At 40.2% G+C, this 24,934-nt stretch overlaps 1 protein-coding gene across 1 annotated transcript in view; it reads right to left on the reverse strand.

Moving 5' to 3' along the window:
• The window catches only part of LOC136750357 (lamin-B2-like), a 62,874-nt gene that overhangs the window by 16,617 nt on the left and 21,323 nt on the right, over positions 1-24,934 (reverse strand). Inside the window, exons 7-8 of the mRNA XM_066705374.1 lie at positions 19,787-19,912; positions 14,432-14,533 (exon numbers count right to left, since the gene is read on the reverse strand). Of these exons, the coding sequence (XP_066561471.1) occupies positions 14,432-14,533; positions 19,787-19,912 (228 nt within the window). The remainder of the gene's footprint in view (positions 1-14,431; positions 14,534-19,786; positions 19,913-24,934) is intronic.

Genomic DNA, 24,934 nt, shown 5'->3' on the forward strand with positions numbered 1-24,934 from the left:
ATATTTCATTGAAACAAGAGTTGAATTACAAGTGATGTTAAATATGCCATCTGTGAGACGCTAACATGAACTTAGCTGTGCACATGCATTTATCTATCCAATATTTGTTTTCTATGCTTAATTTCTTCCTTAGAGTTTAAACAAACTATACATGTCTTGTTTTGTGGTTTCATATAGTTTTTAATTTCATGCCTGAAACAACTGGAACCCCAGGAAATGGTGGCCCTGCGGAGCTGAGGGAGACACAGCAGAAAACGAGATTGCAAGGCACTATTGTGTTGGCATGCTCACTCTGTTCCACCTCATTCTGTGCTCAGTGTGTGTATCAATGGGAACTCAGGGGAGATGAGATGCTGTCACATGACTGCGGGGTCCAGAGAAGAAACACTTGAGACAGCAACTGTGGGCTGTCTGAATACCTCATCCCTGCGGCTCCTGAGGAAATCAACTCCCTGGTTAGTTAATGCCTTTATGGCCAAAGCAATTTTGAAAGCACTTTTGGGTAAGAGTAATTAAGTAGTATAATTAGCCTCTGCTTTAATTTAAATCCAATATTGAGATGATACATTTATTGATGCTTAAACTGAATTCTTATTATTTTAACGAACAGTGACTTCACCTGAAACATGAAATTCAAATGAAATTCCTACGCACAAAATTAAATATGCTGAATACTCCGCAATATGAATACAAACTACCAGTGTACAAAACATGTAACTTAATGCATTGTACATTAAATATCTGTAGTTGGAAGGTCTTCATTTTTCTACATAAGTGGACGATCCTGGTGCACTGATTTAATTAACTTAGTTTTAATAATAAATATACATTACTAACCACAGTTAAAACAATTAATTAACGCAGTTTAAATAATATCCATCCATGATCCATGTGATCAGCATGAGGAGACATAAAGTAAGCTAATGCAGTTTCAAAAACATAAATAAATTAATATCCTAATCCTGTAATCCATTGTTAATTTGTAGTAGTTTGTAGTCAATTTTTTTTCCTATAGCCATAGTTAAACGCATGTAATCAAGAAATATAGCTGTTGTCATGCACAGAAAACAGTCATACACAAACATAGTACAGCCAGGCTGTTCTGACGTCAATCAGAAGAAAATAAAAAAGAAACCAAACTACTATAGGCTAATGATATTTTAGGATGTATAGATTCCTGATTGTTTGAAGCAGTAGTAATATGATTGTGAGTATGAAAACTAAGAAGAACATATAGATATCATGTTTTTAGCAATATTATATTGCATACACACAAAATATGTTTTGCAATGATGAAAAAAATATAATATAAATATAATTTCTGTATAAACAAAATCTGTTTAATTTGTTTGCTGAACTACACTTTGATTATGGAGCTCCTTTTTCATATGTCATCTGACCTCTGTAGCATGTCCATTCTATCTTCACAGTGGCAAAATCAATACAAAAATACACATAGAAAACCTTGAATCAGTTGCTTATTTTCATTGCAGCATTAAATGAAGCACAGATGTACATGACCCATCAGTAAAAGTTTCTGAAAAAAAAACTGTTGTAAGAGTGAAGTCTCTTGTCAAATACAAGTACCTAAATTGTTAAAATTGTGAAGGGCTATTTTGAAACCTGTCTCCCTCTACAGCTAGTAATGTTTTCATCAGGAATGTCATGACCCTTTCTTCGCAGATAGCTGGAAGGAATGAGACGTAAAAAAATATAATTTCATGGAGGTTTTTCCTCCAATTTGGCATCCAGTCTGAGCAGAAGTGAGACTTTGAGCCAGACCAGTGTCTCTCCATAGTGACGTCACACAAAACGTACAGTAGCTCTCAAAACAGATATATTTAGACTGATAAATCATATAAAGCTCTAGAATGAGATATTGTGCAGAAGTGACAAGGGATATTGAACGCAATGCTGTTTCAAATCTTATCTTTAGCTGACCATAAGATCTGTCAATGTTATTCTGGACATACATATATGCAATACATGGTAATGAGTTGCCCAAGAATGTTTCATTTTATATATCTATATCTTTCTTAATGCTTTTGTATGTTTAGATTTTTTAAGTAACCCTTGCATGTAAGTTAATAATGCAATCACATCTGTGAATATTATCATCTTAGATAAAGGCATCAAGCAACTAAATACATAAATTAAATAATCAAATAAACAAACAAACATCTCCAAATGTCATGAGAACTAGACAAGTACATTGTGGCCCCAAATAAAACCTTCCTTTAAATAAAGGCAAGAATACAAGAGGTATTAACTCAATCAATACTGGACTGCAATTTAAAAGGTATTGTATCCAGACTGTATTTGTGCTATCTTCCATCCTCACATACTTTGTGGTTTTTATTTCTCCTTTTATGTCTGGCCAAAGGAAATTTGTACCTGAATGAGAACAATTTTTGCACCCAGTTACCTGGGGCAAGTAGGCCCCAGAGCAATAGCAAATTTGCTGCCTTTTAATAAAAAACAACCTTCAACAGGATATTCTCTGCTTCAGACAGTTGCTATTACTTTATTCATATGTTTTTAATAAACTCTGATGTCTTATACAGTCTAAATTTTCACATGGCATGAAAAGACGACTGTGATTGAGCTTTTAAATAGTGGAAAATAGTTGAGAGGTTTTTAAAGTTGCTATAAATCAGGGACATAATTATGTGGTATAATGTAGGTATAAGGGAGGCATTCTGTATTATAATAGTTCACATATGCTATTGGAGAATACTTCAAATGTTTAATTGTTATTTGAACCCCTTTAAAAATAAAGAAATAATAAGAAACTACATTTGAGAGCAACAGAGATGCCTATTCGTTAGAATTAGTAGCACCTTATTTGATCCTGTGCAAGGATTAACCACTTGTAATATAATATGTTCTCTCCTACTCTTATTTCAGACAGTTAGATCAAAAGCTTAGGGGTTGCTATTTAGTGAAGACCTCCCACCGGTTTGAGGTTTGTCCCTAATAAGATAAACAGATCACTGACTTTCTACAGTGGAGAAAATCAAGCCTTACATCCACAAAGGATAAAGACTTACTTCAATAGGATGATCAAGCTATATCCAATTGGCTTTGCAGTTGACATTTTGATTGCCCACCAACCCACCAGAGAACAGCATAACAGGCCTATGTCTATGCCCAAATAAGCATTTGTGATAACATCTTCTCAAACTCTTCTCAACAGGTACTTGAGGTTAATGTTCATGACAAGATTTCTAGAATCACAATGCACTTTCAGAGCAATCCAAAAGCAGTGTTTCAGTGGATCACACATATTATTTATCGCTGAAGTACGGCATGACTTGAAGATCTGGTGAGCTCTAGCATGACCAGGGAGTATCAAGCATGAAATAGTTAAACATATACAGTCACCATTACATACACACATGAACTGGTGAGGCAGATTGTTGTTAAGCTACTATTTCAGGTGGGTTCAATTAGTAAAGTTGTTCTGTTTATCCCTGGGGAATTTTGCCCAGGTTCTGGGCAGAGTTCTGCCAGAATATAGCATTGGTTAAAATCATTGATATGGTAGTGTCCATATATTGTCAACATGGTCAAAACCCCTTTAAAGCACCATCCTAGTTTTGCATACCTCATTTCTAATATAAACCTGTTATGCTTCCATCTTAAGTAGCTAAGACTTTTTAAGTCTAAAAAAATTAAATGGATTCAGATGCTTTTACAATTATGGAATTCTATATAGCTTCTCATTTCTACCACTTTAGAGTACATAGTGTCCAGAATTATAGTGTTTACAACTAGGACTGGTGAATGATTTTTGATAATATCCGTTAAACTGTCAAAATACAAAGGGGCGAGGACGTGATTTATTCTGAAAGACATACAAAGAGATTATAAGCCATTCTGGGGCACTTTCTAGAGAATATTGTGTAAGCAATGACTATCTTGTTTGGTTTGGTGAAACTTCAAAAGGCTGTTGAAGCATATAAGTGTGTTTTCCTAGGTTTTGAAAAACATCTGGAACACATTTTTCACCCCGCCAAACCCCCCCAAAAAACGATATATTGGATTGACTATGAATTCAATCTGACACACAATTAACCTCTAGTGACTTCTCAACATCCACAGATGTATGTGTCACTATATTGGAGTCCTGGACATGAACCCATCGACTCCCCACTCTCCCTCTCCACTTCACATCAATGTTATGAGCTGTACTCCCAAAATGCAACAGAAACTGGAAAGGTTTGGATGACCTTGTTGGGAAGAGAAGGGTGTGCTAAAATTGCTGGGAAGGCATGAGTGAGCTGAGGTAGACAACCCTCTCTCGGGGCTTGATGGAAAAAAACGAAACAAAAAAGACTTAACAGTATGGCTGCAAATATATTTGAGTTTTCCATTATCTGAATAGAAAATCAGCTATATTACTGTAATACAATCGTCAATACACGCAAGTCAGGCTGTCTAGGCTATAGATAAAATGTATAACAGTGCTCTAGGAATTAGTAAGGATAGTTAATTTCTGTATACCAGTGGATGTAAAGATTCAAATATATATATTAAAACTGGCATGGAATACTGTCTGGTGTTTGAGGCATAATGCATCTGTAGCACCTGTACTCTACAAGGCTAACAGTATGGTTTCAATTAAGATGATAAATCTGAAACATATTTGAGCATGGTATTGATAACAATTAAAATGCTGAATTAATTAATTTGGACAGGATACTCAGTAATCACATCAGTACAGTGAGGGAAAAAAGTATTTGATTCCCTGCTGATTTTGTACGTTTGCCCACTGACAAAGAAATGATCAGTCTATAATTTTAATGGTAGGTGTATTTTAACAGTGAGAGACAGAATAACAACAAAAAAATCCATTAAAACGCATTTCAAAAAAGTTATACATTGATTTGCATGTTAATGAGGGAAATAAGTATTTGACCCCTTCGACTTAGTACTTGGTGGCAAAACCCTTGTTGGCAATCACAGAGGTCAGACGTTTCTTGTAGTTGGCCACCAGGTTTGCACACATCTCAGGAGGGATTTTGTCCCACTCCTCTTTGCAGATCCTCTCCAAGTCATTAAGGTTTCGAGGCTGACGTTTGGCAACTCGAACCTTCAGCTCCCTGCACAGATTTTCTATGGGATTAAGGTTGGCTAGGCCACTCCAGGACCTTAATGTGCTTCTTCTTGAGCCACTCCTTTGTTGCCTTGGCTGTGTGTTTTGGGTCATTGTCATGCTGGAATACTCATCCACGACCCATTGTCAATGCCCTGGCTGAGGGAAGGAGGTTCTCACCCAAGATTTGACGGTACATGGCCCCGTCCATCATTCCTTTGATGCAGTGCAGTTGTCCTGTCCCCTTAGCAGAAAAACACCCCCAAAGCATAATTTTCCACCTCCATGTTTGACGGTGGGGATGGTGTTCTTGGGGTCATTCCTCCTCCTCCAAACCAGGCGAGTTGAGTTGATTCCAAAGAGCTCAATTTTGGTCTTATCTGACCACAACACTTTTACCCAGTTCTCCTCTGAATCATTCAGATGTTGGCAAACTTCAGATGGGCCTGTACATGTGCTTTCTTGAGCAGGGGGACCTTGCGGGCGCTGCAGGATTTCAGTCCTTCACGGCATAGTGTTTTACCAATTGTTTTCTTGGTGACTATGGTCCCAGCTGCCTTGAGATCATTAACAAGATCCTCCCGTGTAGTTCTGGGTTGATTCTTCACCGTTCTCATGATCATTGAAACTCCACGAGGTGAGATCTTGCATGGAGCCCCAGACCGAGGGAGACTGACAGTTATTTTGTGTTTCTTCCATTTGCGAATAATCGCACCAACTGTTGTCACCTTCTCACCAAGCTGCTTGTCGATGGTCTTGTAGCCCATTCCAGCCTTGTGTAGGTCTACAATCTTGTCCCTGACATCCTTGGACAGCTCTTTGGTCTTGGCCATGGTGGAGAGTTTGGAATCTGATTGATTGATTGCTTCTGTGGACAGGTGTCTTTTATACAGGTAACGAGCTGAGATTAGGAGCACTCCCTAATCTCAGCTCGTTACCTGTATAAAAGACACGTGGGAGCCAGAAATCTTGCTGATTGATACTTATTTCCCTCATTAACATGCAAATCAATTTATAACTTTTTTGAAATGCGTTTTTTTTCTGGATTTTTTTGTTGTTATTCTGTCTCTCACTGTTAAAATACACCTACCATTAAAATTATAGACTGATCATTTCTTTGTCAGTGGGCAAACATACAAAATCAGCAGGGAATCAAATACTTTTTTCCCTCACTGTATTTCCCCTAGCCTTTGTTATAGCTCTGAATTATTGAGAGTGATGGGAAGATAGGATATCAGATCACCAGATCACATAATGCATATGAATCACCCATATTCCATTTCATATAATATATATGTATTTTTAACAACCAGAATGTAAGAAGAATCTTCTCATCATTACTGTCTACTGCAGACACGCTTGGTCTTGCTTTACTGAAATGACTCATCCGCATCGCTTGCATTTCTCGGTTGTTGTTGCTAATCCTACTGGAAATGTTCTGTTCTCCCCAGTTGTTGGTTCCACTTAGATTGTTATTTGACTTGCTAACTTGCTATTCTGGGAAAATCAAACAAACCAAACAACAACAACAAAATAGAAACTGCTTTTCATCTTAGGCACATACCTGAATATATCGCAAATATCTTGCACCCCTAGTAACAATTGTGACACTGTGTAGGGTGTGGTGCAGGACAGAAGGTATATTAGGACCCAGTGGATTCCCCTGAATGAGCTGCCACAAGAAATCTGCCCTGAATCCACATACTGGCAGCCTGCAGGGCACGTATCCAGGTACTGACGCAGATGCGAACGCAACCGTGACAGACTGCAGGGCGGAAGACGTGGCCAGCTGTCGGAAATAAGCACTGGCAGCCTATACAACAACCCCACCATCCTTCAGGGAGCAAAAAGTAACAGAGGGGAAAGTCAAGGAGGGCATTTGTAGTGCTAAGAGGAGAGAAGGAGAGAGAAAGAGAGAGGAAAAACATAGCACACTGATGAACCTGGATTGTGACCACAGCCTGTGTGAGATCCTGAATTGTCCCTTCCCTTCCCTGACTGAGCAGGACGACTCTATTGTCACGTTGGATAATTCCAACCTTGTCACGTTGGAATGAGTCACTCATGAGAGGACTGTCCGCAGGTGGATTGGGCTGGCATACTGGCGCCGTTCCTGACAGGGGTAGCTCATCAGACTTATCAAGACATGGATGACGTAAAAGTGGCAGCATATTTGACCATGAAAGCCGAGATCCTCAGTTGGTTGGGAGAAACCTCCGTGGTCCAGGCACATCGGTACCACAATTGGATCTTCACAACAGCAGGACCACCCCGACAACAATTTTTCAAACCACAAGAAGATATCGCCAGTGCAGAGAGATCGGATACATCTCCTGGCAGTGCTCAGTCACAGATGAAGCAAACTACAGGAGGAAGTTCTCAAGAATATTGAAGACAGTGCAACACCTATCAGAAACATTCACCGAAGCCCCCATATCGCAACCCTCTCATACCTTTGCCCATCATCAAGACACCATTTGACCACATTGCCAGGGACTTAGTTGGACCTCTGGTGAAATTAGCGTGGGGACATCAATATATCCGGGTCATCATGGATTATGTCACCTGCTAACCAGAAGCCATACCACTGGAAACCATGGTATCCAAAGGCATCGCTAAAGAACTCTTCATGTATTTCTCTTGAGTAGGCATCACAATGGAAATACTCACTGACCACTGACCCATGTATGTCCACAATTATGAAGGACCTTTGCCATAATCTAAAGGTACAGCAAAGGTTTAATCAAACATTAAAGAACATGTTAAATAATACAGTGGAACCAGATTGAAAGAACTGGGTCCGGCTACATCCCTATTTACTATTTGCCATTTGGGAGGTACCACAAGCTTCTACCAGTTATTATATGGCAGAAGACAATGAGAGATACTGGACAATGCCAAGGAAACCTGGCAACCTGAGGGATACAATAGAATGCATAATGCCAATGGTCCGGGCAAATATGCAACAAGCACAGCAAGCACAACAATGCCCATATAACCGCAGTGCCCAGCCCAGTGTATTTGAGCCAGGTGAACAGGTTCTGGTACTCTTACCCACAACATGGAATACCTTCCATGGAATACACCAGCTCTAGAGGCCCCTAAAAAATCCTGGAGAAAGTGAGAGACATCAAGTACAAGGTGTACCAACCATATAGGAGAAAACCTGCCCAGATATACCACATCAATCTGTTGAAGAAATGGATCGTGAGAGAGAGCCTTATCACTTGTCTTCCCCTTACCACGACAATGGAATGTCCCCAAAAGACATACACTGTGGCCTCTTCAGCGGCTGTCACAGGTGACAATGACTACCTTGGCCCTGACTACGCCACCCCTGATTATTATAGCGGTTGGGGAAACCCTTAATCACCCTTACAATAGGTTCCCTACACAGGTTCAGCTGATCTTGGACACCAATGATTGACGACAGGTAAGTGCAATACGTTTTATTTTTGTTCCATCAAAAACAAAAATTGGCATGGCACGTAGAGCTAGAAATCTGTGCCCAAAACTCAATTGGAAAATATCCAATTTACTCAAACTAATTCTAAAATCGAATAAAATTACTGGCCAAAACTCTGTAAAATGTAAAACTCACTATTCTAAATATTATGAAAAAAATTATTTAACCAAAAGGAATCCCTATGCTAACCTAAAACATCTACAAAAGCTAAAAATAATTCCTAACCCACCCCCACTCCAGTAAAAGATATACAAGCAGCACAGAAATAATAATTAACAGCAATATAAATGATTAGTATAGCACCAGGGAAAAGTCCAAGTATTTAACCATAGGTTAGCAACAGTCAATACTCTTGGTTTAATTAGATCTCCTCTCCTCTCACCACTTCCTCTTCTTCATCCTTTCAAGACTACAGGTGATGCGTCTCCCCAGGAACTGACCAGCCAGCACTAGAAGCAGACTTGATCACAGCCAGAGGGTTAATCTCAGGTGAGCACATTTGATCAGTGATGTCCTTTTACAAATATGTTCATCTATTTAATTCAGTCTTTCCCTTTGTTATCGCTCTGCAGGTGCTACCAGCAAACAACAAGGAACGCTGGGGAGTGTGGGAGCAAATGTAACCCTAGCAACGGTAATCAAGCCCGTCTACCTTCAACCAGCCTTTGCACAACTAATAAAGTATCCTTTGAAATGAGAATCCTTTGTACAACACGGATACTTATTTCAAACGGTATTTCAAAGACTCATCAATATAATTCTCTGACCCCACCAGATAACTCGATGATGTCATCATCCATAGCGAAGACTGGCAGTTGCACCTAGAGTACAAGCGGTATTGGATTCAGTGTGGGAAGTCAGCTTAACAGCCAATCCGAAGAAATGCATGGGAACCAGATACCGAGGTCTAATAAACCCCCAAAAAATTTAACTGCGGTGATCCTTGAGTTAGACCTTTTTTTGGGGTTGACAAGCTATTATTGCTGATTCATCACTACCTTACCCCATCCTCTGACTGAGATAAACATCCTGATGATGTGGACAGAGGAAGCTGAAGCCGCCTTCCTCACCTTAAAAGTCGTCCTCTGCCAGCAGCCTGACCCCTGACTTCCACAGACCCCTGATCAAGGGCAAAGAGCACCACATAATGTATCTCATCCATAAGCCACTGCCCCCGGAGACCAAATACTCCTTAATAGAAAAAGAGTGCCTGGGCACTGGACTTTCTAAAGTATTATTTGCTGGGGCGGCTATTGATGTTGATCACTGATCATACCCCCATCACTTGGTTGTCTTGAAACAAAGACACCAACAGCGGCATAACCTGCTGGTTTTTGAGCCTTCAACAGTTCAATGTGCTACATTGATCCAGACCTCAGAACGGCAATGCAGATGTGCTATGCTGTTGCCATTCCCTCTGGACATCCATTGCCCCACTTCCCTTCTGTGATCTACAACCAAGATTCCTGCAAGTCGGTATTTGACACTCGACAGTGTGTCACACAATGACAACAAATCTGATTGGCTTCTCAGGTAGGTCAAAGCTTTGATTTGGTCTTAATGTAACTGTTCTGAACAGAATATCAAGAAAACCATGTGCACTGTAATGTGCAATAATTTTACATTAAAGCGGCTGTTAAACTTGTTAATTAGTTTTGCCATTTTTTCTTTGGGATTCTGCTTTATTCAGAAAGTAAATTTGACCTCTCTGGGCTTAGAGTTCTGCAGTTTCAAGGTTCTAAAGGATTTATATGGTTCTGAAAATCTTTGCCATTTTCAACTATTGTAAACTATACATTGATGTGACATTTGATGTGCATATATTGATCTTGGTGTGTTATACTTTATCTTGTGTCTACACAAGATAGTTTATCCAACACCCCCCCCACTTGTTAATCAGTCATCAATCTAGGCCTAATCAACCAATTGTTTGTAACTATACCATCACTGCATTTCTTGGAGGGCATGTTGCACACTAAAATACTATTTTAAAATACTAAACCTTCCAAAAGACTTGCCGAAGAATACCTTTCACTGAAAATCGATCGTCACTGGTAATAAAAGGTGGTGCAATAATTTACGGTTTTAATTTGCAATATTCAAGTTCCTGCTGGAACTGGATGTGACATTTTATGTGCTTTTTATTTTTTAATGTCAGTTATCAAAGTGCTGATTATTCCCCTGTACCCCCCCCCCATCTCCTCACACCATACCCTCTCCTTAATGCATACTTCCTTCATTTCCTTTTGCAATCATCCTCCCCCTTGTCATCTCCCAGTCTGTGCCACCCTCACCTCTGGGGAGACTCTACTCTGAACCGTAGGCTTTCATTTAAAAAACATGAAATGTCTTTAATCTCTCACCAAGTTCTGAGTCACCTCTCCCTAGCAGTAGAGGATTACAGCACCAAAAAAGAGTGGGGAACTCTCCAAAGGCAGCATTTGTTTCCTACACATGTTCTCAGTCATGTTTATTATTTAGCTAATTATTGCTCTCAAGAATATTTGCAATTACAATGTGACACTGGGGGTTTGGGGGGAAGCAGAGTGCATCTTCCTTAAGTGCCAGTCACACATGATTTCTGATGGGTGCAATAAAGGAATGGCGATCGGATCAGTACACCCGAAAGCAAGTTTTCATTATTCATTGGGCCTGTAAGTGTCATTATGCTCGTGTTCCTGAGCCCTGTTCATCTTCTCTGCCTGCATGACTTCAGCAAGCATGATGCAGATCTGGGAAGAAGCCCAGTGTTTTTGATTTTCTTTTATTTAAGCATTCAAATAAGTTCCAGGTAGAAAAACAAGCACATTCCTCCAGACATTTCAGACACATATTTACAAAGCATTTAATAATAATAACACAAAAGTTTTTTTTTCTGAAGTTCCCTTGACAGTTCACGAATAATGACGTCAAACTCATTTGGTTTAATTTCTCGAAAAGAGAGTTCAAATCTAGGTGACGCATGGTATGTTCCTTTTTTTAAATGTTTTTCAGTGTGAATGGACAGGAAAAGAAAGACTATAATAATATAAATCCTTTTCATCACTCCTCTCTCAACAGCCAAAACATTGCTGTTAAAAGCAGCTTCTTTAAATACCCAATCACACCACATAAGGTCATTGGGTGTACAGGCTCTTATTCCTGAAGACACTATCCCATTGATAGATCTCTCTGCAGCACTGCTGACAAATACGAAATGCCAAACATCACGAAACTGAGACACAAAGGTGCCTAGCAGTTCTAACGCTCTTAGTCTCCATGCTTCTCCCTTCTCCTTCACACAATTGCATTCGAAAGAAGGAGATAGAATTCTCCCATGTTTTGCCTTCTGCATGGTGGAGTGATAAGCATTCAGAGTAGTCTGGTTTGCCCACTGCATTGGTGCTCAAACATCTGGCCAGTAGAGAAGGCGTTGATAATTGTTCCACATAGTATATGAGACATTTATTAGAATTTCATATTGTTTTTGTGTAACCACCCATATTTCCATTGATTTTGTTACCAATCCCCCCAGGTCTCAGGGATACATCCTGGTTGCCATAGATCGGTTTTCCAAGGCATGCAGGCTTGTACCTCTGAAGTGACTCCCCACTGCTCTTGAGACAGCTGAGGTCCTGTTCCATCATGTGTTTCGCGTCTATGGACTACCCAAGGACATCGTCTCTGACCGAGGCCCTCAATTCACCTCCCGTGTGTGGTCAGCATTTTTTAAAGCAGTAAACGTAAATGTCAGTCTAATCTCCGGATATCACCCCCAGTTTAACGAACAAACTGAACGCTTAAATCAGGAAATATGACACTTCCTACATTCATATTGCAGCACATCTCAGACCGATTGGAGATGATTCTTGCCATGGCAGACTACGCCCAAAACTCCTTGACCAGCTCTTCCTTGGGCCTCACTCCCTTCCAGTGTGTCCTGGGATACCAACCACGCCTGTATCCTGAGGAACATCCCGGCAGTCGATGACTCGTTCCACCGTAGTACGGCCGTATGGAATGCAGCTCATGTCTGTAACCGCCGAGCCATCAATCGTCAAAAGGCCATGGCAGGCCACCACCAACGACCAGCACCGCAATATCACCCTGGACAGATGGTCTGGTTATCCACCCGGGACATCAAGCTGAAACTCCCGTCAAGAAAACTGAGCCCACGTTTCATCGGACCATTTCCCATTCTCCACCAGATCAATCCTGTTACATATCGTCTGCAGTTACCCCCTCATTACAGAATCTCGCCTTCATTACATGTCTCCCTGCTGAAACCAGTGAGCTCAGATCCCTCACCTTCCCCTGCTCAGTCCGTGGCTGCTTCCTCTCCGCCTCCTTCTCTGGATCTCAACGATGGTCCTGCGTATGCAGTTCGGTCCCTGCTACGCTCCCATCAACACAAGGGCCGCCTGCAGTACTTGATTGATTGGGAGGGTTACGGTCTGGAGGAACACTCCTGGGTGCCTGCTTCTGATGTCTTGGACCCGTCCCTGATCGAGGAGTTTCACTGGACTCATCCTACTGCTCCAGCCCTCCAGCCCTGTAGCTGTCCCTGCCGCCGCTTCTGACACTCTAGTCTGGCTGTGGCCGATTGTGGCGAGGGGGGTACTATCACAGCTTCACTTCACCCTACTTCAGTTCACCACCAGAGGTCCTTCTCACCTGAATACTAAACCCTGTCTCTCACATTCTCCAGCACCAGGATCAATCATCCAATTAACATTCCCCTCTGTTCCTCAGGTACTTCGTGAATTTTTGCATTTTTTTGAGAATCATTTCTGAGCACTTTTCCTATCTTTGTAACTACTTTTCCTATCTTTGTATATTTGTGTTTTGACCTTTGCCCACTCATTCCCGATTACCTCTCTTGGATCTTACTGTCTAAGCCTGTTTGCCCAATCGAGAGACCACTGGACTGTCCTTGTTTTTTTGCCTTTTGGATTTCCCCTTGTTGGATTGTTTGCCATTCTCCCATATAATTAGTGAACCGGCAATTGGATCCACCATCCTTGACCCTGAGGTCGTTACACTATATTACTATACCGCCTCAAATTCAGTTCTGCTTTTTTCTGACCCCCTTCATATTGTGCATTCACATTTTGTAGCTGAAAAGGAGGCCTAAACTTGTGATGAAATGCATGCTGGGAATGAAAACAATTATCTTTTGCTAAAACAAACCAGCTACCCATGACATTAGGGTTTTGGGGTTTTCTGGGTTTTTGAGGCTATACACTAACTGAGCAAATTATGTGAGAAAATGCAGGTCACTCTCTCTGAAATGAATCCGCAAACCTGGTGTCACAATATTATACATAGCTGAAGTTTCAGAGCATTACACAATAAGCATAAACACAAGCCCAGCTCAATTTGTGGAGAACAGCTCTAGAAAAAGACATCAGTGCAAGAGTAGAGGGTAAGGTATGCATTAACAATGTGAAATTAGAAGTGAGTTTGCATTTGTGACGCAAAATCAAGACCTTGGATCTATACTGATGTGGTTTTACAGCATCAGTCTGTGCCTGATATTTACAATCACCCAATTTTTACATTAAGTTTCTCTACTGATCCCTGGAGGCAAGCGCTCACCCCCCAAAAAAAAAAATACTTACAACAAAGGGACAACCAAGTGCACAGACAGGGCACAGACTGTGTGAAAATACCAGGGGCAAATTCAACTTCACCCGCTAGCCCCTGAATGCCTCCATTGTCCGTGTCCCACGAACTCATTCGGAGGAGGACAATCGCATATATTATTACTTCTGTACATATCTGGAGTAGAGATGCCAGGGCTCCTTGTGCAGCTGGTTGCAGTTCTCTTCAAAGCAGGCTGTGGCTGCGGCATTGCTCTAATTACTGGGGAACTGACAGACACTGACCTGTAGTCTGGCCTCCAGGGTATGGATTCTCTGCCGGTCTCTCTGCCTCTGCTGGTCCAAACTCTCAATGAGCCCTCTGTTACTGGCCTCAGCACAGAAGAGCTGTGCCTCGAACAGAGAGAGAAGAAAGCTCATTAAAGGCCAGAAAGCATTTATGGAAGAAGAAGCAGAATCAATCCATCCATCAACCAATCCATTTTTATTTGATATAAGCACCCCTTTGCAAAGGAAATTCCTCAAGAGTGCTTTTAAAGATCATTGTGTATTAGTCAACGTATACTTTTATTACAATAGATAAACCATTAGGCACGGAGGAGAGAAAAGCTAAATCTCCCAGAGGAGAAAATAAATCTATGGGGGTCTAAGGCCTAATCGTTATCTCCCTTCCAGGCAAACTGAGTCACGAAGAAGAAGAAGAAGAAGAAGAAGAAGAAGAAGAAGAAGAAGAAGAAGAAGAAGAAGAAGAAGAAGAAGATGTCTCAGTTCTGCTCTGAGTTGTTCAGCTTCATGATTGACCTCAACACAGACTTGTTACCATCATGATGAAGATCACGTCTTGACAAAAGAGAAGCCTATGAAAAAGCAGGTCTTCGACATCCACATTTTTAGCTAATTGTATTCCATGAATATTGACAGATAAACACATTAGGGTTGAGTAGGAATATATCATTGCTGCAGTGTTTTATTCTTGCATACGAATTCCATTTTTTACCTGTCTTCCTGAACAACACATCATGTGCATGATGGTTATATGCATTAAGGATTTGTAATATAGTGCATTGTATCTTAAAATCTAATGGAAAAAAGTGCTTCTTTGTGTAAATACTATGTGTCAAATCGTATAGCCACAGGAGGTTAACATAATAGAATCATTCAAAAGACACACTAATTGGATCTAAATGGAAGCCCCCCACAAGCCTTTTCCTCATAGACTGGACATATTGTGATGGATTATATACATTTTGTCATCTTTTTGATAACTGCCTTTTCATTGGTTGATTGATAAACATATTTCTGTCATTCTGAATTCTGCAGTTGTAGTTTCCATTGCATTCCAACATATACAACCAATGCCTTTTCAACTAGGGCTCAGTAATCATGAAAAATCCAGCATCAGTATTTACAGCTGAATCGCTTTATGGAGACTTAGCTAAACTGGTCTATTTTAGCCAATCAAGACCAACCACAACATAACCATCAAACACAACACTCTCATCTCCAACCAATGCACTCCCAAAGCAAAAGTCTGATATGAAACTAAATCTAATCAGCGGGATTATTCAGAAGCCATTCCAAACAAGTCAGCTGTAACCATTTCAAGAATAAGATGGGTAGATAGGCGTCTGCTTGATACTTTGCTCATATCATAAATATATTATGCAGAAAAGTGTCATGTACAGAGGGGAAATGGAGGTGGGGGTTGTTGAGGTGGGGTGTGTCTGTGGATGTTAGTGTTGTAAAGATATAGCTTGGGCTGGAATGTTTTCTTGACATCTCTCTTAGGATCACATGTGATGTGGTGATGACTTTTTTATTTTCATATATATATACTGTAGGCTTCGTCCCAAACCCTTCTGAGCTGTGTCTTTTTTCATAAAAGGCAAAACCAGTCTTTCCTGACCCAACATTAGGCTTGCATAGCAGCCCTTAAGACAGTGTATCTTACTCATAGGATAAATGCCAGCAAATAGTATAACTAAGCATCTGAATTGGCCATTCTACCCTCCTCCCCACATAACCTGCAACACTCAAATTACCAAATGGCAGGACAGTGTCTTCAATGTTGTGAAAAGAAAGCTGAAGTTTCAGTGATGGTGACCTTTCCTCAATTAATTACTTATTGTTTTCCTGGCCTCAGTTGAAAAACAAGCCTCCATATTATTCTCAGCTGAAGCAGACTACCCTCAAATCCGATCCCGCATTTAAGAATATATGTCAACTAATTGCCTTTCAGCTAATGACCTCTGCTGTATAGGGTAAAGTATCTAATCAATAACAATTGTGTCAGCTGCCACAGTGTGACTTGGTAGTTCTGTAAATGTCAGAAACAAGAACATGTAACAAAAATGCTAGATTTAGGAGTGACCCTCCAGTTTTAAATTGGATGTTATTTAAACTTGTTTTGATTTGGTAATATATGATGCAGTTTCAAATGAACAGCTTCATTATTTAAATAAAATCAAAACAAAGACAGAAAAACCCCACCTATGATTATTCTACTTTAGGTTCAAAAGCTTGTTAGGCTTTACATTTTGCTGAGCAATTAATTTTGTTTACTCCCATGCACTCCTCAGGCTGGTATGGGGTGGGGGTGGGAGTGTTATCAAATAAGAACAAACCAGCTGCTCCTGGTGATAAACCCTACTGAGCATCCCATTCAAACAGATGGATGTAGAAGTAAATCTTTAATCTTATCTTAAACATGTATCAGGAATCAAAGAGGTGCTTCCGGATGGCACTCTCCGCTTGTTTCGTGCAGTGCGGCCTAAACATCTTTGCTGCTTCGCCTTTACAAGTGAATGGAGGCCTGGCTAATCCTGTTACACACAATGCTATTTTATTAATCCTATTTGCTGCTGGAACAGGCCATCCTGAGTTACAGCAAACGTACCGCATACTCAAAACTGTTCGGTAGTTAGCCTTGCGTTGTTTGTGTGCAAAAATCAGGAAAAACAAAGTCACTTAAAGAGCCACTGAAAGCCAATTCAGTTTTAAAAAAGAACCAAGACTTGCTATGGTTAATTCATGAATGAATTTATTTTAATTACTTATTTTCTTAGATCAAGGCCTGCTTTAAATGGAAACTGTGACCTATTGGCCTATTGGTAATTCCAAACTTAATGGCAGGTTTCTATATGCCAGAAGCGTCTACCAGTTAACCAAGGGAAAGTTGCCATAAAACATTTGTTGCATTACAACACACCTCAGAATTAAGAATTTTAAACAGCAAACTGGAATAATGATAATAATAATATGTTTGTGTGGGGTTAACTTAGATCAATTTAATGAAAAGATGTTGATAGATGTGTGTCACAAAAAGAGACAATACCCTGAACAAATATAACCAGTCTGTTGTGATAGCCTGTAATTTTAAATTTAAAATAGGGCGTCCTTGATAGCAATTGCAGCACTGCAAATCCAAGCCTTTGTAGATCCTAATAATGAGCCTAGGTTTTTATCTCTACATAGAATGAACCCATTGACCAAGCAGCCTAATTGTGTACTCACCCGAAGACTGCTGAAGACAACTTTATTAGAGATGCAGGCAAGCATCATCTTCATGAATAAACAGCAGCACTTATTATTAAGCATCTCTTAGCTTCAAAGCCATTTTGGCATGGATTTACCACTTCATGACATCACCAGCACTATGGTTTGATGCCATAGCAACCACCAACAATGCATATTTTGCGGAACACATTTTGGCATAAAGCAAGTGCCGTAATTGGACGTTTATCTTCTAACACTCATTCTGTGGAGAGACTTCTATTTATGCTCTGCTCGTTCTGTGAAATAAATGTGTTGGAGGGATCATTAAGACTTACCTCTCTTTCATCCTTCTTTTGCCGTAACACTACTGCCAGAGAGGAATAGCCATGATTTAAAGCTGGATTCATTTTTAGTTTTTTTTTCTTTCCAAAATTAACGTGATGGCTGAACTCCGATTTAACGAAGGAAACTTGTATGTATTCATTTTTAACATAGTTGGACATCTCTTAGCATTAACTCGTTTGGCACTATGATTCATTTGGTGTAATTATCGCAAAACACACACATATACTTCATCCTAAATGGAACCAATTAGGATCATTACAAAAAAGAAAGAAAGCATAAAGAGACTCTTTTTTCTCTCTCCCTGTGGGCATGTCAGGACCTCTGATTAGCTGGCTCTCTCTTATGAAGCAGAGATCCTGCTGGGCCTTGTCTTTCTAAAAGAGGAAGCTGCCGGACAGCACTTGAGCACAAAAGATACATAAAAGCATCTGCCTCTATGAGGGTGACAAGACATGCAGGTTGACATAGCCGAGGGGAGAGAGGGGGTGAGGAGATTAAACAAGACTGACATCGCAGCAGCACATACGCTTCACAGATCTCTCCCTTGTGCTCTTATTACCCCCTCACTCACCATCCCTCCTAATCCTACCCTCACTGATCTCATTTCCAATAATCCAGTGTCTTTAATCTTATTTTCTATTACAAGCGCTTCCGTGTTTTAGACCTCTGCTATTTGTCTGCTTCAGCAGAAGAGGAAAACAGCAACAGAAATGATCATCAAGAAATCCACACACAGTTTCCGCTTTGCATGTAGTAATAACAATGGAGTGAATGTAAAAGCAAAAGCTCCTTAACAATGCTTGTATTATCAGCTCGGGGAACAAAAATACTAAATAGATTGTCTTTCTCGTATTGTTTTTGTATTCTGCCCTAATGTTAAAACCATATTGTGCATATAAACTTCACCAAACAGTGTACAGCTTGAGAGAAAAGTGTTTCTGCAAAATAAAACCCACTGCTTCCGGAGGAGTAAAATGCTGCCCATTGTATGAAAGTGGCATCTTTGTATGCAAAGATAACTGTTCTCATGCTGTGATTTGTAGACCTTGTGCCCAATGGTTTGTACTTGCATTACAGGTAAATTTGTATGGACTTGTATGTGTTCATCACTGTGGTTTTCTTTTATCTCCCTGATTTTATTTTTTTATCGGGGGAATTTCAAAAATGATGGGGGGGAAAGAGAGAATTATTACCTTTAGCATGACCTAGGGACTGGACATTATAGTCTGAGACAGGCAATCATTGTTTTAAATCAAAGTCCAGCAACTCATTATGTGACCTTGAGAGGTTCATTTTCCACCCCCTCCATGTGGCTCAGACTGCTGAGCAGTAAAAACGAGGTATACGGTGTCCTTGATGGAAAAGAACAATTGTATCTCTGACAGTCCAGCCATTCGGCACATTTTCTTTTTATTCCAGCGGCACAAATATGGGCAGACATTTATTAGTGCTGTGTGTTGTGGTAGTGGAATTACATCAGTCCCGTTTAATTCTGCATCAAGAAAAACTAACCAAAAAAAAGACTTACCTTTCAATTTTTCCTTCCAGATCTACAGACACATGCATGACCTTTGCAGCTTTAATGAAAATGCCAAGCCTTCTCTTTGTGAGGAAGGGCGTAGGAGGACTCAAAGGTAATGACTGAGGAAGCTGGCCAAAGCATATGAATTAAGCAATTTCATTTTTTTGTCCCTCTTCCAGCTCTCTCTCTCTCTCTCTCTCTTTCTCTCAATCTCTCGTTCTAGTAGGTCCTTTCCCACTGTGTTAACCAACATCTCCACACTGATAATTGAGTCTCACCTGAGTTTCCAGAGAGGCAGCCTGCTCGGTCAGTTTCTCCACTTGTTCCAGCAGTGCCCCATTGCCATCTCCTGCATCACTCCCCTGCATTTCCACCTCTGTAGGGTACTGTGGTAGCCCAGCCAGCTGAAACAACATTAGACATTTAGGATTAAACTTAACAGTGATGAAGCATTTTGGGACAGCAAGGGTGTACACTACAGGTAAAAGGATTGGGAACCTTTTGACTAGCACAGACGGACTGGAGGTAAAGCCACAGTAGTATTATAATTTCTTGCATTTATTTACATTTGCCCTCACTCTACTTCTCAGTCCTGCTAAAGTAATTCCCTGCTTGAATAGATAACCATCCACACTTTAAAACCATGCCAAAAATATTGGTCAGGAAGTGAATGCAATAGTGTGACGTCAACTCAGTGTGTCTCCTTTCAGCTAGGCAAGCTGGCCGGGAGGTTCATTCTGCCTGATAAATAAACATAAGGTATTTATACATGGGATATGTAGGTTTTTATGACCTTTTGACTCATAGTGTATACAGACTGCTTTCATTACCAGCATTTCTAGCCTATGGCCAATTTCATATAACATCTGAGACTGTGCTTGGCTTACATACAGAGGTCATGCCCTAAGAACGTTTACTACACCACGCTGCAAGTGGCTTCAAATGCAATCACTTTTTCTGTGCTGAAAAAGTAATTAACTTTACTGCAAACTGATAGTCACATTGCCTACAATGACAGTTTTTACAGAAATTGACACAATAATGAAGTTGCTGGGGCAACAGTTTATTTGGGAAGTGAAATAAATATACAGGCATCATGCACAAGGACCAGGCAAAGTGAAAGAGAAAGAAAAGCATAATAAACAGACATTGCAGGTTCAAAGTGGTGCTATGTTGGCCCACAGTTGGTCTAGTCCTGACAGGGATATGTGGGGCACAAATATTATTCTTTTTTTCTTCACTGTGACGGCTGCGGTGTGCCAGGCCCCAGTGAGCCTGCAGTACTGTCAGTGAGAGATAGTCCCCCTAAAACCCCACAGCTCTATCTGCTATGCAAATGTTTCAGGGAACTGTCCCGGGACACTTTTTCTTCTAATATTTCTGAAAAGCTACCAGTCTTATTGACCTTGGAAGACCTTGCACTGACCTCTTGTTCACATAACTGCTGATGATGTGGGATTTAAAATGCTGTCTAGAGTTTTTTGTACATATTGGTACACTGAGAGTGTCACAGATAACTAAAGCTTAAGCAGTACACCTGCTTCTATACCAGGGGTGTGTTTATTCCGGCTCTTAAATGATTACATTAATTTAACAATTCTCTCCACACTCTGAAAATGTGCTGTGGGTACAGTATTTGGAGTTATCAACATATTTTTAATTATCACCTGTAAAACTTAAATAAGTTTGCTTGAGAAAATACATTCATTTAATAATTGAGAGCTACTGTTGGAACAAAAACCAGCAGACGCCTCGGCCCTCCAGAACAGCCCTATTCTATATTCCAGGGGTCTCCAACCCTGGTCCTGGAGAGCGCCAATCCACTTTATCTTATAGGTCACCCTAAATCACCAATTTCTAAATACTAGGAACACATGTGAGTTATTAATCAATTAAGCAAATCAACCAAGGGAGCTCTTGCTCAGAGAGGCTGCAGGTATTTTGATAATTGCTTCAATGGTTTCTAAATTACTGAATTTTACCAAACCAAAGCTTCACTGATCAGACTGAAATACTTCCAGGTCTTTATAAATTGGCAATAGAAGGGTGACCTCTAAAACCTGCTGGATAGGGGCTCTCCAGGACCAGGGTTGGAGACCCTGCTATATACATTCACTGAATGGCATGCTGGGTAATGCTTGTCTACGGAGGTGTCTGAATACTTTTGACTTGATAACTTGCATGCTTTTACCAGCGTTTTCCAGCTGGTGCTCTGACTAGGACGTTTTTCCTGGCACCCCACACTTGGCCACACTAAAATTGGATAAACTGTGAAATGCTAAGTGGACGTTTTAGATGGACAAGCAAACTCTGCACTTCTTTTCAACAGCTTGCATCAGCCTGCAGGCAACGTTCCAAAAAGAAAATAAATCATTCTCTACTACAAAGACTGGGCACGTTTTCAGGCAAATAATGCTATTGACATCAGGAGGCCTGTTTAGGAGACAACAGTGAGTCCCATTTGATGGTTGTGGGATAGAGCAGGATAATGAGGGCAGTATCAGCCAATTGTACTCACACGACAACAAGTGTAAACAAACACAATGCACAGCAACGGACTAGGGATCTGAAACATGGTATTTTACAGCAGGCTAAAAAGTACTGCAAATAAACAACACAAAAGTAAAGTCCATGAAACGCTAAACTACATCTAAATCCAGGCGTTACTGTCACTGTAGTTCCCAGATACCTCAGAGGTGCATCAGTTTGGGCCGCTGTGATGGTTTTCTATTTTGAGAGTCGATATCCCCTCCATGAAAAGACAAAGGCTACGAAATATCATAGCATTTCTGTAATGTTTTGAAGATCTTCTAGGGTTCAAATGCAAAATATAGCCACCTGAGTCCCAAACTGAGTTTCAACAACAGCTCCCCGCCCCCCCCGGCAACACACTTCAACAGCGTCCCATCCCGTCCCCGGACTGCATTTCGACAGCTTACCCCGCACCCACCCACCCGGACCGCATTTCGTCAGCCTCATCACCACGGACAGGGTGCCCTATTTTTGGCTTGAGCCCCTGCCCCCCAAAATGTCTGTGCACAGCACTGCCTCCAAATGTTTGAAGTTGTTCCTCAACAAGGAAAACCATTCCATTATAACTAAAATGCATTGATTTGGAGGCCTTATGCAAAGTAATGAATAGCATTTAGCAAATTGTACTTGTGTGTGAAAAAATAAACATGAAATCTGTTTCTACACATTCACACCGAAAAAGCAAAACTGTGATTGGGTGTTTTAAATGATCCATTATGTATTAATCATAATAGTCTAATAGTCTCTGAATTTCACCTAAACCTTAATTATTCAAATTATACTATCTCAGTTTGATCAAACCCCTATGAAAATAACATTGGTCAGATTACAAAAAAATAAAGCAAAAAGTAAGATTTGAAGTTTAAAAAATAAATAAACTCACCAGGGAATCCATTTCTGGGTCTGGAAATCATTTAAGTGTCTTGTTTTTACAAGAAAGCTGTAATTGATTTCATCTGCAAAGGAGCCTGACAGTGCTGCTCTTTGTACAATCTTTGTGCTGACTTCAATAATGTCTTTAATGAGCAATCCAATTTTGTATAACTGCTTTCATATTGGCATTGCTGTGATTGTGTCCATAATCTTTCATGTAATAAAATTATAGTTGTCTGGGATATACATTGAGGCATGGAAACCACCTTAACAATAAAAAATATCTACTAATACATTACATACGCACTCTATATAATGAGAACAAATATTTGTCCAATGATATCAAATTCCACCAGAGGTTGTTTATATGACTGCCAATATGTTTTGTAATTGTTGGGACAACAGTGTTCTGCCAGCACTGATAACACTTTATGCTAAGGGCCTGTACATTCTCCCAACATGGTTAGCTACAAGCAATAAGAAGTCCTGACAGCAGTCCCATAGAACACCTCTGGGATGAGCTTGAGTCCAATTTATCTGCTGCACTAGAAACTGCCAACTGGCAAAATGTCAGTTGATTTACCAATATTTTAGCAACAATTAAGAACCACATGTGTCAGCTGCACCTGTTTACTTCTCTTTGCATTTGAGGAATGCAACAATGTTAGCATGGTAAATATATTTGTAGCAAAGTAATGTCAGTGCAAATCATAGGTGTTGCATTAACATAAAGGGGATTAGGCACTGGAGTAATTTACAGCCACTGATGGAAGAGTCTGAATTTCCCCTTGAGAAGTCAATGGCGTGCATCTTATGCTCCCTTTGTTCATTTTTTTGCATGGCAGGATTAGACTTCTTTCCAAACTCTAAATACATAATTAACTTATTGTAATATTAACTGCTTTTCCAGGGATGCTTCCTGCACATGGTCATGGAAAAATCTGCAAAACTTAAATAGTAACAAATGACAACTGAGAAGAACATTTGGGGACGTTTCTCTCATTTGTTGTTCGCGATCCTAATCTTCTTGTCAAACCCAGTTTTGATTCCTTTTCAGTGTCACTGCAGTTTCCACAGAGACTTCACAGTTCTGGCTAATGAGTCATGCAAGCCCTAAGATATACTCCCTTTTCCAAGAATCCGCCCACTTGGTTTTGTGTTAGTCAGAAATCTCATTGTTTACCACAAATTTGCCTGTTAATCCAAGTTTCAATAAATATATTTGGGGTTCTGAAGCAAGTATAATAAATGTATATGATGCAGGCTGCAGCATTTTCAGCAATGAGAAAAAAATAAACAGTCCAATTAAAAGTACATTTTCTCAGTATTACTCTTAGCTGACATCTAGGTGAAGGAGTACAGCACAATGTAAAAAAAAAAAAGACAAGGGGAGGTCAACTGCATAACTGTATCTCACATTGCTGTGGAAACAAGACATTTCTGAGATACAGAAATCAAAGGGAAGGCGAGAATACCAAGCAACATGATTTGTAAGTGGCTACTTAGCTTGCACAGCAATGCTCAAGGAGACTTTTGAAGCCATGTCACGTTGACAGGCACAGAGAAGTTTCAGGCAATGTAAAAAAGACAAGTGGTATGTAAACAGATGTTAGAAAGGCAGGAACACAGATGGAAATTCTCAAGTGTAAACCTATCTTTGGGAAATTGGATCTGAAAGCCCCGCTTCTCTATAGCACACAAAGCTCTGCTTATGGTCAATACACAAGGTGTTTTGACATGAGATAAGTCTTCTCTGTGCTCATTTTCATACAGTAAACAAAAATATAAACGCAACATGTGAAGTGTTGGTCCCATGTTTCATGAGCTAAAATACAAGATCTCAGAAATGTTCCATACGCACAAAAAACTAATTTCTTTCAGATTTTGTGCACACATTTATTTACATTACAATGAGTATTTCTCCTTTGCCAAGATAATCCATCCACCTGACAGGTGTGGCATATCAAGAAGCTGATTAAACAGCATGAATAGAGACACACCTGTAGATTCTTCCTGAGCAA

The sequence above is a fragment of the Amia ocellicauda genome, chromosome 5 (genome assembly GCF_036373705.1).
Source record: "Amia ocellicauda isolate fAmiCal2 chromosome 5, fAmiCal2.hap1, whole genome shotgun sequence".
Taxonomy (NCBI): Eukaryota; Metazoa; Chordata; class Actinopteri; order Amiiformes; family Amiidae; genus Amia; species Amia ocellicauda.